Source organism: Monodon monoceros, unplaced genomic scaffold (assembly GCF_005190385.1).
Source record: "Monodon monoceros isolate NGI ecotype Baffin Bay Population unplaced genomic scaffold, NGI_Narwhal_1 Super_Scaffold_1, whole genome shotgun sequence".
Classification (NCBI taxonomy): Eukaryota; Metazoa; Chordata; class Mammalia; order Artiodactyla; family Monodontidae; genus Monodon; species Monodon monoceros.
Genome location: NW_021703765.1, coordinates 59641442 through 59656811, shown reverse-complemented (window position 1 = coordinate 59656811; position 15370 = coordinate 59641442). Strand labels below are relative to the sequence as shown.

General features: G+C 42.6%; 1 protein-coding gene across 3 annotated transcripts in view; it reads right to left on the bottom strand.

Moving 5' to 3' along the window:
• CEP192 (centrosomal protein 192) overlaps window positions 1–15370 on the bottom strand; it is a 93133-nt gene that overhangs the window by 39010 nt on the left and 38753 nt on the right. For all 3 annotated transcript variants that reach the window (XM_029224395.1, XM_029224414.1, XM_029224405.1), the window contains 11 exons: window positions 13418–14246; window positions 13202–13328; window positions 7209–7380; window positions 5298–6174; window positions 4195–4343; window positions 2834–3064; window positions 1350–1475; window positions 1016–1159; window positions 850–913; window positions 289–428; window positions 97–189 (listed from right to left, as the gene is read on the bottom strand). In XM_029224395.1, coding sequence (XP_029080228.1) covers window positions 97–189; window positions 289–428; window positions 850–913; window positions 1016–1159; window positions 1350–1475; window positions 2834–3064; window positions 4195–4343; window positions 5298–6174; window positions 7209–7380; window positions 13202–13328; window positions 13418–14246 — 2952 coding nt within the window. The remainder of the gene's footprint in view (window positions 1–96; window positions 190–288; window positions 429–849; window positions 914–1015; window positions 1160–1349; window positions 1476–2833; window positions 3065–4194; window positions 4344–5297; window positions 6175–7208; window positions 7381–13201; window positions 13329–13417; window positions 14247–15370) is intronic.

The window sequence follows — 15370 nt, the reverse complement described above, 5'->3', positions numbered from 1 at the left end:
AACAAGGTCAACAGCAGAGCAACCTTCAGAACCCAAGGAGACACTCACAGTCTCAGCCCGAGGAAATAAGTTACAGCCTCAGACACAAATTCTTACCTTGATGTCCAAGTGGACATCAATATTCCCAGCATTTTTCAAAGGTAAGTACTGCCTTGTTGAGGAAGCCACACTGGTAAACAAGTGCATAGTCTAGAGGATGAGGTAAAACAGGCATGTTTTAAAAATGTCACACTTGGAATGAAATCAACCTGAACATAAAGTAACAGCAAAGTGAGGAGTTTAGGGTACCTGTAGGTCTTTCGGAGCATGTATCCTGGCTATTCCTGTTCTTGCTCGAAGATTGATACTTTTAATGACTGGTGTAGGGTTTGGACTATCAACTTCTATATCAACTCTTGCCAAGAATTCTTCTGCTGAGTCTAGAATCTCTGTAAAAGGTCATTCTTTTAGTTCAGACACCAGAGTTATTTAATTCTAAATGCCACAAATGGCCCAACACTATGCCATCAAGGGGCACAAAAAAATCTTAAAATGACTGTTTAAAGAACTCAGAGAGGAACAGAAATGAGTGGAGGAGAAAAAGGAAGAAAACATCTAATTGGTAGAGGAGATAACATCAATTAACAGAAAAGACCCCAAAATGTTTTCAGTGGTACTTGCTTGGATTATCCATAATTGGATGGGTTTGACCCAAAATAGCATGCTCTCTGCCCAGCTTTAAAACAACATAAAATATCTGACAAATTACAATAAATATTTGACAATTTACTGACAGGAGAAATAAGCCTCAACTTTGTAGTTTATTTAGCTACGGAGTAAAGAAAATCCCATAAAACGTAAACATGATACCTGAAGAAGTCATCTGTTTCTTTGGACTATGGAAAAGAACCCAAATTATCAGAAATTCTGGATCCTGTAAAATAAAAAAAATTTTTCATACACAGTGAAAGAAAAGTAGTTTGGAAACTTAACTTCCTCCTTAATTCTAAATCAGTCCTTCAATCCCCCAGCTCACCTGTCCGTCATCGCTGGCAGGCATCATATGGTTGATCACCGAGGGGGCGGCCAGCCGAGCAATCGCATGGGGATAAGGAACAGCTTTCAGAGCTGTGTGGATGGGTTCCTTGGAAAAGGTGAAGCAGCGCCAGGCTATGGCGTTCTGTCAGAAACAGGAGAAGCCGCTTCAGTAGAGCCAATGGTGTCACGTTGGTGTGATGCTAAATTTGTTCAAAGATCCTTAACAAAAATATCTACTTTCCTAAGAGAAGTTAACCAAGGATGCTACTAGCTGCATCTACAACTCTAAGTCAGTGTGCTCTGTAAAGGTTTCCTCCGAGCACAGTACTTACAGCATTAATAATGAGTCTAATTGGGATGTTGGCGTGCGTCTTGTTTACCAGCTTTAAAGGCAGAGCTTTCCAGCTTCCATAAGTCAAGTCACCAAAATCAAGAACACCTTTCTTTTCTGTTTCTACCTAAATTATGGGAAAAAAGGGATTTATAAAAACAATATATTAATAAATATCACAGCTTATGTTCACATCACTGCCCTTTCCAGCCTCAAATAGTCAACATTAAAGGTAAACTTACCTAAGACTCCTGGGGCTATTTTACAATTCCTATTTTCTACACAAGTAAATTATTTTTCTGAGGTAGTCCACGTACCCAAATACACTACAGAACAAAGCAACAGCTTAGCTGCGTTACTGTGAGAAGACAAACTGACAACTTTACAAAACACACAGCCTCCCTTCCACTAGCTCTACTGTTATACTACCGACTTCTCAATTCCCTCCAAAACATATGTGGGCATTTTTGGATTTAGTCCATACTCTGACAACACTGAAAATGTTTACAATAATATCTAGGGACTTCGCTGGTGGCGCAGCGGTTAAGAATCCGCCTGCCAATGCAGGGGACACGGGTTCGAGTCCTGGTCTGGGAAGATCCCACATGCCTCGGAGCAACTAAGCCCATGTGCCACAACTACTGAGCCTGTGCTCTAGAGCCCGAGAGCCACAACTACTGAGCCTGTTGTGCCACAACTTCTGAATCCTGCATGCCTAGAGCCCGTGCTCCGCAACAAGAGAACCCATCACAATGAGAAGCCCACACACCACAACGAAGAGTAGCCCCCGCTCACCGCAACTAGAGAAAGCCTGCGCATAGCAACAAAGACCCAATGCAGCCAAAAAATAAATTAATTAAATTTTTTTAAAAAAACAAACCCCAGTTATTCCGATGTGCAGCCAGGGCTGACAGCCAGTGTCCTAAAGAGGCCTGCAATCCCACAAGCATTTTGTTGCCCCAACCTGGCTAGACCCAATTTCTTTCACTTCCAGAAAATGAGCAACTGTACAAGAGGAAATTTTTCAGTGAGCAGTCTTCACGTACAGAAAAGAGGATAATCTGAATGTGGTGTTTTCCTCCACGCACATCAAACTATACGACGGAAACCAGCTGGAAAATAGGGTTTAACGTTATATTTTGCTTACAAACATCTTAGCGAGCATATCTGTGCTTCTATAAAACAAAAGAAATAATCTTAATTTTTTTGGCCTCGCTGTGCGGCTTGCCGGATCTTAGTTCCCTGACCAGGGACTGAACCCGCACCCTCAGCAGTGTAAGCGCAGAGTCCTAACCACTGGACCGCCAGGGAATTCCAGAAATAATTTTAAATTTTGGAATAAGAAAATATTGAGAGTAATGTTTAGCTCAATTATAACTTTTGGCACATTCATCCACAAATTCATTTTACCCTAATTTTACTTCTAAGGTTGAACAGCCTCATTAAAACGCCAGGTATGACAAAGACCTGCTTACAAACAATCACCTCGATCACGGGGGTCTCGGCAATGGCGGTGAGGACAACCCTGCTTGCCAGTGCTTCTGCCTGTGCCACTGTCTCTGCATCAGCTGAAAACGGCCAAGAAGCAATGCTGAATATACATCGGAAAATCCCAGGATCAGACGGTATGAAGAGCACTTTTATCTCTTCTGTGGCATGAGGTCTTATGATGACTTTATTCTTGAAAACTAAACAAGGATAAGCTGAAAGATCCACCTTAAAAGAAGAGCCACATGGTCCGTTAAGAAATAACTTCACAATGAAAATCAGGAAGAAGAACCAACTAGTTTAAGATCCCTTTTCATAGTCACTCAAACTACCAAATCTAGATATGTTAGCTCTTGAAAAATACCCAGGCCTCATAACTCATTACCTGGAAAATACAGTTAGTCAAAATTATAAGGGCTTTTTTTTGGCCATGCCACACAGCTTGCGGGATCTTTGTTCCCAACCAGGGACTGAACCTGGACCACGGCAGTGAAAGTACCAAGTCCTAACCACTGGACCACGAGGGAACTCCCATAAGGACTTTTGAAGATATGTTATTTTTACCTTCACTTTTTTTGAAAAGGGTGCTGAAAATGGCAGCACCTCCAGCCTTGGACATCACCCTGGGACCTGTCTCCCACCCTGGGCATCACCTGGGACCTGGTCTCTGCAGCTGTGTAACGTAGGGGGTTAGACTGATCTCCAAGGTTCACTGTCAGGCCTGTTTGTCTGCAAGAAGCTGCTGACCTTGTTTCCCACTCTCCCTACTCACCGAGGCCCATAGGGTCTAGAGTCTAGAACCTCAGCAGCTGTAACTGATCATGCGAGAGACCCCTGCTCTAATGTTAAAACTGTGTTTCCAGGTATTTCAAAAGATCATGTAAGAACATGATCAGATAAATTAACTTACTAAATGAAGGCACAGGTTGCAAGAGTAACTTGTTTCTTTTTTTTTTTTCCTTTGGAATAAACGACAATAACTTATACTCAATCACATTTAACAAAAACAACAAATAGAGACCAGAAACTTGGAGCTCCAGTCAGTGGTTTAAGCCGACAGCACAAAAAGCACATTTACATGATTTTTTAAACAAGTAACAATGAAACATAATGGTTAATAAATAAATAGTAACACCTGATGAAATCTGAGAAACACATTCAGATTTCACTTTCACTGGAAGTACTGCAACAAAAGGGGAACCAAGAAAAAGGTACGATTCCAACGATTCTGTGCAAAGTATATGGTGGTGGACATGCTCCCTGGTATAAAAGGAAGTACTAATACTAGGCAAAGGAGAGCTCCAGCATTAATTGTACTGCAATCGCTAAGTCAGAGGAGAAAGACACAGAAAGCTCACCTTTTCACCGTTGACACTAACACTGAGGACCCCGATGCTGACCTGCAGCCAGCAGTCGGCGGGATTCAGGACACTAAGGTAGGTTTGTGACGCGATGCCAATACAGCAAGCATGAGGAAACTTCAATTCCTCAGGCACTCTTACTTTCCCTGGGTAGAGTTAAAGCAGAGTCAAAATGCATACCCAACACCCCATCAAAAACACAACTGGTTAAATGGAAATTTTTACAGAAGACTACCTGTTGACACCGAGAGCTATGGTTTTATAAAGTGCCCCAGATCTAAATAGGAGTCCCCAACACTGCATATGGCTCAGCAGAGACTGGTCACTAATTTTCTCCTGAGGCAACCAGACCATGAGGAAAAACAATCAAAATTGATCAAACTAAAAAATTTACAGCTAATCAACTCTTAGATGTTATTGCTATCAGTAATCTCTTCCCTTTTTCTCCTATAAATATAAGCCACTGCCTAATCTAATGAGAAATGATGGAGGCTCTAACTGATTTTTAACATGATGACCAAGCTTTTCACCATTCTTATGGGGTCACTGTGGAATTTCCTTCAGAAGAAAAAGAAGGCAAAACTGATCGTGCTGCAGTGGCCATGAGCACCGTGTCAGGAAAGCACAGCACCAAGCTCTGCTCCCAAGAGTGACCATCAGCACGAGCACAGGCAGCTCAGCCACTACGGGCGGGAGCGGAAGGGTGCTGCCTCTCACTCCCACACGAGTCACCCCTGAAGACTTAAAAACTGGCAGGAGACTCCCTCCTTCAGGGGGGTGATTCTATACTAGACGTTTCCTAGTTGAACCAACAACAGAATTCCAAGTTTGGAGCACGAGAGAGAAACAGAAAGACAAAGGCAGTGGGAGTTTTACCTGCGTTAAGTTTTTAAGTTTTTCTAAGGCCACTCAGGGACCCTTGCACAGAAATACGTTATGGTCTGTGTTCCAAATTCAGGATAAAGAGAAAAGTTTACAAGAAATTCAGGCTAATCAGTATCTCCTTGAAACAAACTAGTTTTATGGTCCCAATTGAGAAAATTCAGTTTTTAAATAGCAGCAACCAACAACAAGCAGTAGCAGAGAAAAAAGCATCTTACCAAATCCTGACATCACTCCTGAATCCCACGGATCAATTCCACAGTTTGGACCAAGAGACTGCACAGTAAAAGGTTTGGCTGTACTTAGAAGACGCTGATTGAAGGCGTTAGAATACGGGTTACAAAGGGAAGAGGCAGCCAACAACTCCGAGCTGATGTTCTGTCCAAGACAAAAGCCCATGGCCACAGAGTTCTGGACGTGCTCTCCTGTGACGACAGCAGGATGACAGTTTCCCGGGAGCCCACAGGCTGTGGTGCCGCCGGCCTGGCACCGAGGCAGTGCTCCCGAGCTCAGCTGGGCACAGGGAGCCATGGGGAGGGGACGGCGTGCGGAGAGCGTGGGGCCCAAGGTGGGCACGTGCTGCCTTGAGGGAGCAGGGCCGCAGCCCTCGGTGCTGGGGAAGGAGGTCTGGGGAGGGCCCTGGCCAACGAACGCACTGTCAGCAGCAGACGTGTCTATAGGAGTCACACGTCCACTGTCGGGCACAGGCCCCTGGCGGGACATGGGGAGGCGCAGCGTGGCTGGCAGGGCCCACTGGCCGAGGCCCAACTCCCTTGGCAGAGCCAGGCTGACCTGGTCCAGTTCACTGGGATTTGAGGTCACACCTGCCACAGTGGTTTCTGACAGATCTTCACTTTTGGAGGAAAGCTCTCTTTTCGATCTAAAGTTCGGTTTTACATCTTCAAGTTCGCTACTCAGAGAAGCAGTTTCAGTTTCTTTTTCTGTGTCCAAGTTCTTCTGGATAATATATGGTAACGCTCCTTTTCCTCTACTTTGAAATGGACTTTTTTCTCTCAACTTATCCAGAGCCTGCTCCTGAGATGGAACTGGACTGGCCTGAATAATTGTGGTGCTCAACGTACTGGTGACATCACTCTGTGTGACCAAAAATGTTTAGAAATTATCCACAGATAAAGTGAGTATTACAAATGCAAACCATGCTGATATACTCTCAAAGAATAGAGATCTACATGATGTTACCTCTCTGAAAAAAGGATGGCTTATACAAAGTACTTCAGTGGCTGTGAAATGCAGGATTAAAAGTTAGAAAATCTGCATTCATTGTTCTTCCTAATTTACAGGACAAGAAACAAGTGGTTTTGTTTAGTAACTTAGTGGATAGGTTTAGGCACAGCTTAGCGGAGGAGGCCTGCACTGCACACCGCAAGTCATACGCAGCTCATTACAAACTGAACACTGTCACGTTCACAAAACACACCTAGGTAGTAAAATTCTAGCTTCTCCCACACAAATCTCTCAGACCTCTCTGCTTCCCTCCCACCCCCATGGCCATGACCCTGGCCTGAGCCTGTGCTGCCCCTCGCCTGACAACTCCAGCCGCCTGGTGTCAAATCCTCCTGGTTCTAACCTCACCCCTCAGTGCCTCCTCCACTGCAAGGAGCTTTCAAAACAACACAGAGCAGGTCTGTGTCCTACTTAAGAGCCTTCAAACTCCCAAATGTTACATCCACGATGTCGTGGTCTGGCCTCCCCTCCTCTTCTCCATGTACACGATTCACCGAAGCCATTCCAAACTTCTTGGGGGCTCTCAAATGCAGCGTGTTTTGCAATTCCCTGCCTCCCCCATGCCTGATTCCAGACAGTCCTCCCACCAAGCTTCACTGGACTCGCCACCTGGTCAGATTATCAGTCGCCTCCTGAATCTATCACAGTGCATTTCTCTACACGGCATGTCTTGCACGGCCTCCACCAGACTGAGAGCTTTTTGATGGCAGATGCTAAAATATTTGTACTTGTAGTGCCTACCCAGCACGAGCAAAACACACATACACACTTATTTTAAAGTTAAAAGAGCAACAGAAATTAGGCCTGAACTCGAGTCTGAGTCCTACATCAGTAAGACTTCAGCTCCAGAAGCCCGAGTAAAGAAATAACAAAAGTGCTCCCACCTGGTGGTCCTTAAGGCCACGATCTGAGGCCGTGGCGGGACAGGTGCTCTCTCGTTCAGACATGTAAGTCAGCCTGCTGATGCTGGCCTGTGGACACGTCAGCTGGGATGACTCCCTCTCACAGGGGTGCTTTTGCAGGTGAGCTGCTGAACTGAAAGACTCCAGGGCACACCTGGAAGAGAGAACACCTGTGCATGGACTTGTTCATCCCTTCACTTAACATCGTCTACACTGGCAGAAAGCCCTTCCTGCTTGCCTACAACCCTGTCAACCTGCACTACCGTCTGTCCCAGCTGCCATATACAACTCAACCCTAGACTCAATTCTTTTCACCCTTAATTATCTAAAACTGTAAATCATAGTCCTACTGAATGAAGTATCTGGTAAGCTACTGAAAAAGAAAAATGTTGTGGCAGTTTCATTAATAAATTTCATATACAGTCACATAACAATGTTAGCTGTTCATTCAACAAAAGTTTACTGAATACCTGATATAGAGCAAGGAGCAGAGCACTCGCCAATTCCTGCCCTCAAAGAGCAAAGATGGGGCTTCCCTGGTGGCGCAGTGGCTGAGAGTCCGCCTGCCGATGCAGGGGACACGGGTTCGTGCCCCGGTCCGGGAAGATCCCACATGCCACGGAGCGGCTAGGCCCATGAGCCATGGCCGCTGAGCCTGTGCATCTGGAGCCTGTGCTCCGCAACAGGAGAGGCCACAACAGTGAGAGGCCCACGTACCACAAAAATAAATAAAGATCTTTGATACAGATTGTTAAAAAAAAAAAAAAGAGCAAAGATGGAAACAATCAAAGAGATGGGAAGAGCCACACCACGGGCAGGAATAGGAGCAGTGCAACTCTCGGCTGAGCTATCAAGCATGCATAGCAAAAGCCCCTTGACGCAGGTGTTATACATCTAGAGATTAATCCTAAGAAAAAAATTAGTGCTAATTATAAAGATTCGCTAAAAGGAAACATCATATATCCCTATCAATAAAACGTAGGCAATCTTAAACGTCATGTAGGAGAAAGGAGGCTATTGAAATTATGGCACAGACACACAATAAAACACTATGCAGCTGTTTTAAATCATGCTGTTGACTACTAACCATTGACTCAGAAAGATGTTCAGAATATATTAAGTAAAAAAAAAGTTATAAAGCAATAAATAATAAGCTCCTGCATCTATTTAATACATGTGCCATATTCTGTCAGTTAGTCCCCAGCACAGGGCCAGGCCAGCCCAACAGAGGAGAGGGCCAAGCTGCCCCTCAAGGCAGAGTGCAAAATCACACTGTGTGGGAAACACCGTCACAGCCGCCTCTGGAAACAGCTGCCGCACCCCCTGAATACTCTGCCATTTAGTTTCAAGTCAGCCCTTAATCTGACTGAATTTTACCCATCATTTTTGTGCACAAAGTTCAGAATACTCAGGTGGCCAACGGACACAGAGAGAAAATCCTATTTTGAATTCTGGATTTTTAAAAGGACCAAATCAAGATAGCCCTGACACAATACTAGTTAGTGAATCTCTAACCAATGGAGACAAAATATTAACCAAATTGCTTCAGGCCCTCTTTAGTCACTGAATAACATGCACCTGCGTGGGTTCTGTATGCACATGCGCACACACACATGCACACACATACTCACACAGACACCATGGGGCAGCAGGAAAAGAGTTCTGGGTACTGGGGTACGTGCTGAGTCTAGCTCCTTTGGTCGAAATGAACAAATGCATTTAGGTTGTATTACTTCAAGCAATGAGAAGTGAACTGTAAGAACACACAAACAAAAGAAGAGAAATTTCAGTCCGGATGTCAGACTCCAAAGGAAGCCAAAAACTGCCAAGGTGCCAGCCACACAGAACCTCAAGGCAATTCTGGAATTAGAAGCTCTAAATCAGCACTACGGACCTGCTGGAAGCTGGCTGGATGCTGGAAGACCAGCCAGCAGGAAAACTGGTGAGCAGCAAACTCAGTAGATAAAGGGCTCTTACCAGAAAGATGTGGCCACTCAACAGATCAACATTCTGACCAACATTTCACTGTGAATATAAAGAAACTTAATGAGTATGGGACTTCCCTGGTGGCACAGTCGTTAAGACTCCACACTCCCAATGCAGGGGGCCCAGGTTCGATCCCTGGTCAGGGAACTACATCCCACATGCTGCAACTAAGAGCTCACATGTCACAACTAAGGAGCCCACCTGCCGCAACTAAGACCCGGCAGAATCAAATAAATATTTTAAAAAATTAAATAAAAAACTTAATGAACTGGAAAAACCTGAAAAAAAAAAAAACCATGAAACTCATTTTACCATAATACAAAAGTACAAGAAGAATTTCAATAAAAAGAAATGAATACAAAATGAATGTCCACACTGGAAGCCATGAAAGCATAGCTGATGCTACAGAAAATCAGTGACATCAAGGTTAAACACTTGAACAGCTCGGCTACCCCGCAACACAGGGAGAACACATAAAGAAACGAAGATGAGGGACTTCCCTGGTGGTCCAGTGGTAAAGAATCCGCCTTCCAATGCAGGGGATGTGGGTTCGATCCCTGGTCGGGGAACCAAGATTTCACATGCCTCAGGGCAACTAAGCCTGTGCGCCACAACTATTGAGCCTGTGTGCCTCAACCAGACAGCCCATGTGCCTCAAACTACAGAGCCCATGCGAGCCCGCGCGAGACAACTAGAGTGAGAAAACCTGCCCACCACAACTAGAGAGAAGCCCGTACACCGCAACAAAGAGCCTGCACGGTACAACAGAAGATCCTGCGTGCCGCAACGAAGACCCAACTCAGCCAGAAAATAAAATAATAAAAAAATTTAAACAAACAGACAAAAAAAAAAAAAGCACAAAGATGAGGAAAAAGAAAACAGGCATGGATGCCCAGAGAGGCAGTACCAGCTGCTGGGTGCAGGAGGAGGAGGGAGTCACAGGCAACAGGAAACAAAGTCTCCTCAGTGGAAGAGAGAACTGTGCACAGGAAAATCAGCCACAAGACACCAGCATGTTCATTTAAGCTGATGAGAAAAAAAGGAGATGAGCAGGAAGATAAAATGGAGCTGGATGCTTGGCCTCGGCAGGAACGCCTATCGTGCAGCAGGAGAAGGGACAGGAGAACGAACCTCAGAATCTGCTGGTGTCCAGCTTCTTTCCCCCTAAGGCTGCAGTCTGGCTGTGGCTGAGAGGTGGGGGTGTGGGTGCAGGTGGCTGACCCATAGGGAGAAGGAAGCCCACCAACAGTCACTTTAGAAAGGTCAACGTGACACTCTCATTCAAAATATCTGACCAAGTTCATGAGAAAGTTCAGTATCCCCCTAAGATATGTTTCTTACACTTAATGAATAAGTGTATTTTCTTAGGGGCAAAAGAAAAAACAGGTGGGTCCAAAACTGAGACCATCCAGCCCAGCATTCTGTCTCTGATCATGCAGTAAAGGGCAGGTGAAGGAAAAAAAATCGTAACAATATGTCTTTATAGAGCACTTACAGTTGTTATTAAATGCCTTCATAAACAATTTTTTAAAATGTCAAGATCATAGAAAACAAGATGAAACTGGAAAGTACACGGGGGTTAAGAAACAAAAAAGAAAATACTACAAGGAATCTAGAAATCAGAAATGTGAAATGCAAATGAAATGAAAAAGTAAGAAAGAGGCAGGTCACTGTGGTGATGGCAAAGTCTCTGATTGTGGAGGTGATTATACACATTCACACCTGTGATAAAATGACACAATTCTACCCACTTGCCCTGCCCAGGACAAGTGATTGCACAAGTGGTGATTCTGTGCAGCATCTGGGGGAGCTGGGGAGGGACATGGGGTCTCTCTATACTATCTTTGCAACTTCCCGTGGATCTACAATTATTCTAAAATAAGTTCTTAAAGAAAGGATTACAAACAAAATAAATGCAGATCCCACATATGCAAGACTAGAGTTCCTGGGGTCAGGACCAATATCTTAATAAGTAATTAAAAAAAAAAACCTTTCCTAAATAGAAGAATGCTTGACTCCACATACTGAAAGGGTGCTGTGTGACAGGGCAAGGTGGCCATGAGGTCAACATAGAGACATAGCCTAACAAGGTTACTAGACTTGAAAGATCTTATTAGACTTGAAAGCATCTTTGGCATAAAGCTTACAAAAAGATCAAGTCAATTCTGAGGCAAAAACTGTTGCCATACAGAAAGTTTATTTTATTAAATCTATGGATTTTTTCTTTTATGGCTTAATAAAAGATCTTTTATATGTTCCTCTATGGAAAGATTTTAATAAGCAGAAAATTTTACCTAAGCAGTGAAATTATCATAAATGTTCAATATTTTGAAACAAATTGAAATTATATTTGATATCCAAGTTACCTATTATGTGTTTCCCAAGCTGCTCCTGGATTTTGCATATTCATCAGAAATGGTGTGGGTAAGCTAGAGCTAAGTATCCGGGAGCGCAAAAAATACAAGAAAGGAAAAAACCTTCTAAAGACTAGGAACTGTATAACTCATGTCACAAACAAAGGGCTACCCACTCTCCCTAATACGTCAAGGGCTCTGAGAAATGGAGACAAAAAAGACTAACAGTCCATGAGAAAAATGGGCAACAAACATGAATAGATATATGATACAAAAGGAAATATAAAGGAAAGATGCTCATCATCACTCATGATTTAAAGTTATACTGAAATAGTTTTTTTTCACCTATCAGACTGTCAACAAAAAGTTTGATAAACATTCTGTTGGTGAGGTTGTGGGAAACAAGCTCTTTCCTAAACTGTTGGTGGAAAATTAAACTAACACAACCTCTACAGAGGGGTTGTACTAATTTAAATAGGAACGTGAATGTATATACTCTTCGACCCAACAATCTCATTTCCAAGAATTTATCCTGTAATACATCTGCATGCGTGCAAAATAATACAGATAAGGCTGGGATAAGTAACCTTGTGTAGCAAAACATAACAAGTGTGTAAAGGACCCTCTATCGACTATAAAGAGGGATGAAAATAAGAATATACACTCATATCTGTGTATGTACACAAACAAAGACCAGAAGGAAACCTAAGAAACCAGCAACAGCAGCTCCTGGTGAGAGGACTGGAGAACGAGGCAGACAATGAGCTTAATGGAGGGAAACACACACACGTGCACATTTATACACAAATACACAGACACATCTGATGAAGCATTACATTCACACTGTTCAAAGTTCTATGGACACACACACATACCTGTATATGTGTAAACTTTTGAACAATGTTGACTTAAGGCATTTTTGAAAAATTAAAAAGGTCTTATAACTTGAAGCTTAAGTTACCCTACAGGTTGTGCTAAAACATGTAACATATTAGGATTCTTATCCTAACCTTTGAAAAAGCACTTATCAATCTCATTAGTATTAAGAACACAAATAATACTGTAAGATAAAAAAAATCCAAAATTAAAAGTTATTTAAAACGCTGATAAGAAAACAGTAGAATGCACACCTTCAACAAACACAGATGGTAAGAGTGCAAGTCTTTAAGACTCTTTTAGAAAATAGTTTGCTAATCCAGAGAGCCTGAAAATATTCTTATCCCTGACTTGGTAATTTCACTTCTGAGGAAATCAGTTAAAACACAGGAAAAATTTTATAAACAAAGTTGTTCATCTCAGTATCATTAAAATGGCAAACAAACAAACAAAAAAGGTAAAATATAGTATCACCAGTATCGACCAGAAGCACCAAATAAACTGTGACAGATTCATTATGCAGTCTATAACATTAATTTTCTTTTAAATGTAGGAATTATTTTAATAAGTGAAAAAAGCAGGGTATGAAACTTTGCAAAGAAAAATATCTTGAAAGAAGTTCACAAAATATTTATAACGGTTACTTCTGAGAGATGAAGCTATAGATGACTAATTTTCTTTACACTTTGTTCCAATTTTCCTACACTGAGCATGTATTTTATTACTTAAAAAAAAAAAAAAAAAAGGTTAAGCACCTACCCTGATAAACTATTTCCAGAAATCTCACTAGGAGAAGAATGACTCAGTGGAGAAGTGGAAGGTCGGAAGCTATCCTGGTCATCCTCCGAGCCATGTCCACCACACTCAGGAGAGGGATTTTTCAAATCTACCAGAAAGGTGTATTTTCCAATGAGAACAGAAAAAAAAAACACTCTGTGTAATTTTTTGAATGTGACCAATTACTTTGACACTTACCGACACTTTTAGGTGAGATTATGGAATGGTTTTCAAAAGTCACATGCTTTTCACTGTTACTTGTCTCACTAACATACTCATTTTGCCTCTGATATTTTCTACTATTCTGTGTGTCTTCATGCTCTTCTGACAGCCAGAGGGATGCTACCCTGGGGTTCCTGACTAATGAGCTATCAAGGGCTGGAATGGATACGGAGGCAGCTTTTTCACCATCACCAGAATCTGGTGATTTATGGTCAATGGAATGTGTCTTCACATCAACCCCTGCACCCTCTCTCTCTCCCATATTTGTAAGAACTGAATTTGAAGAGTTTATCGTTCTCAGTGATGCCTGGTCCACGCTCTCTCCACTTTCACCATAAAAACCAGCTGCTGTGTCTTCTTCTGGCTCCCTTACATTTATGCTAGTAGCACCCAGGTCCACTGCATGGATGTCATGTGTAGTCCGTTCTTTGGACAAAGATAAATCCCAAGCATCAGACACACCAGCTCTTGAAAAGTTGTCCATTCCACTTTCATATCTACTAATTTCTGTTTTTTTAAGGTATTTCTCCATATCAAATGCGTTGGATCCATTACTTTTTTCCAGCTCATTAGGTAAGAAATGAGACACAGCCGAACAGTGCTTTTGTTTACCATCGTCCTGAGAAGTCTTCTCTCGGGTTTTATTTGAAAGTGCCTTGATCATGGCGGCGAGCTGGGAGGGGTCAGCGTTCACTGATGCATCTGCGATGGCAGAAGCAATGGTGCTTATCCTCAGCACAGAATCACCACCGCTAGGCAGTTCGCCTGTGCGTCTCTGGGGTTTGCTGTTGATGAGGAAAGTGTCCTAGAAATGAGAAAGTTCACATCAGTTCCATGGACAAGCACATATTAGTTTAAGCTTTATTTGTAAGTGCTACATAAGATCTGACAGCAGCAAGAAATTAATGGTATACCAGTTAAACCTCCTAATGAAAAAAGACAGCTGCTATCAACTTGGTTTGTAGAGTACTCGGTCACTTACAAAGTTGGTTCATCAGTTGTTCAAAAAAAACCCTTCAGGAGTTAAAGAAATGCTAAAACTGAATCAGAAAATAATTTAAAACCAAAAAATTGAAATACTGAAATTGAGAAGCCATTGAGCCACAGTGACTGCAATTATGATTCTTGGTAATTTCATTCAATTGTTAGATTTATAAGCAAGACATAAATAGAAACCAGGGGTAAAATAATGAAATGGAACCAACAGCAAAGCAATATTAAAAAAATGCAAATTAAGACTTCTGCCTCTAGTAATAGCAGACTAAGTGATGCAAACCAACTCTTGCTGACAGCAATTAGACAGCATATCCGAAAACATCTCTTAGAAGGCGCTGGAGAGCCAAAAAAGGAATAAAAAACTATGGGGCCAAAATCCAAGAGAAGAGAGCATCCCATAGAGGTGAGCCCAGTCCCAGGGATGCTCCGCCCCAGGGTAGCTGCTTTAGGAAGAGGCTACTGCTAAGACATCAGGAAGCTTAAGAAGCTAAGAAAATCTTTTTTGAAATTATAATTTTTAAAAAAGAAGCTAAGAAAAGCTGCTCTATGGGAGTAAGGGTACAAAAATCAGGTTCAGAGTTTGCCAGTGATGAGGGGAAGGCGGTGACCATGGTAAACATCCATGCTTTAGGACAAGACCACAGAGGGCTACTCCCTAGGAGTAAAGGTGGCCCTCTGGAGGACTGGAGGACAAGCTCCAATCAGCTCAATCCCAATAACTGAATTAAAGCAACCTGAGACTGCTACTGTTCCTCGCTCAGAAGCAGCCAAAAATCCTGTCTGGAAGATCTCCCATGGCCTCAAATATTTCAGCAACTTTTCCTGTAAAAGTCCACTCCTCTATCAATGAATGACACACAATGTTCCAAGGTAATGTGGCCCACATCACAGAAAAACACAACTGTGGGGCTTGCAGACAATGGATTATCAGAG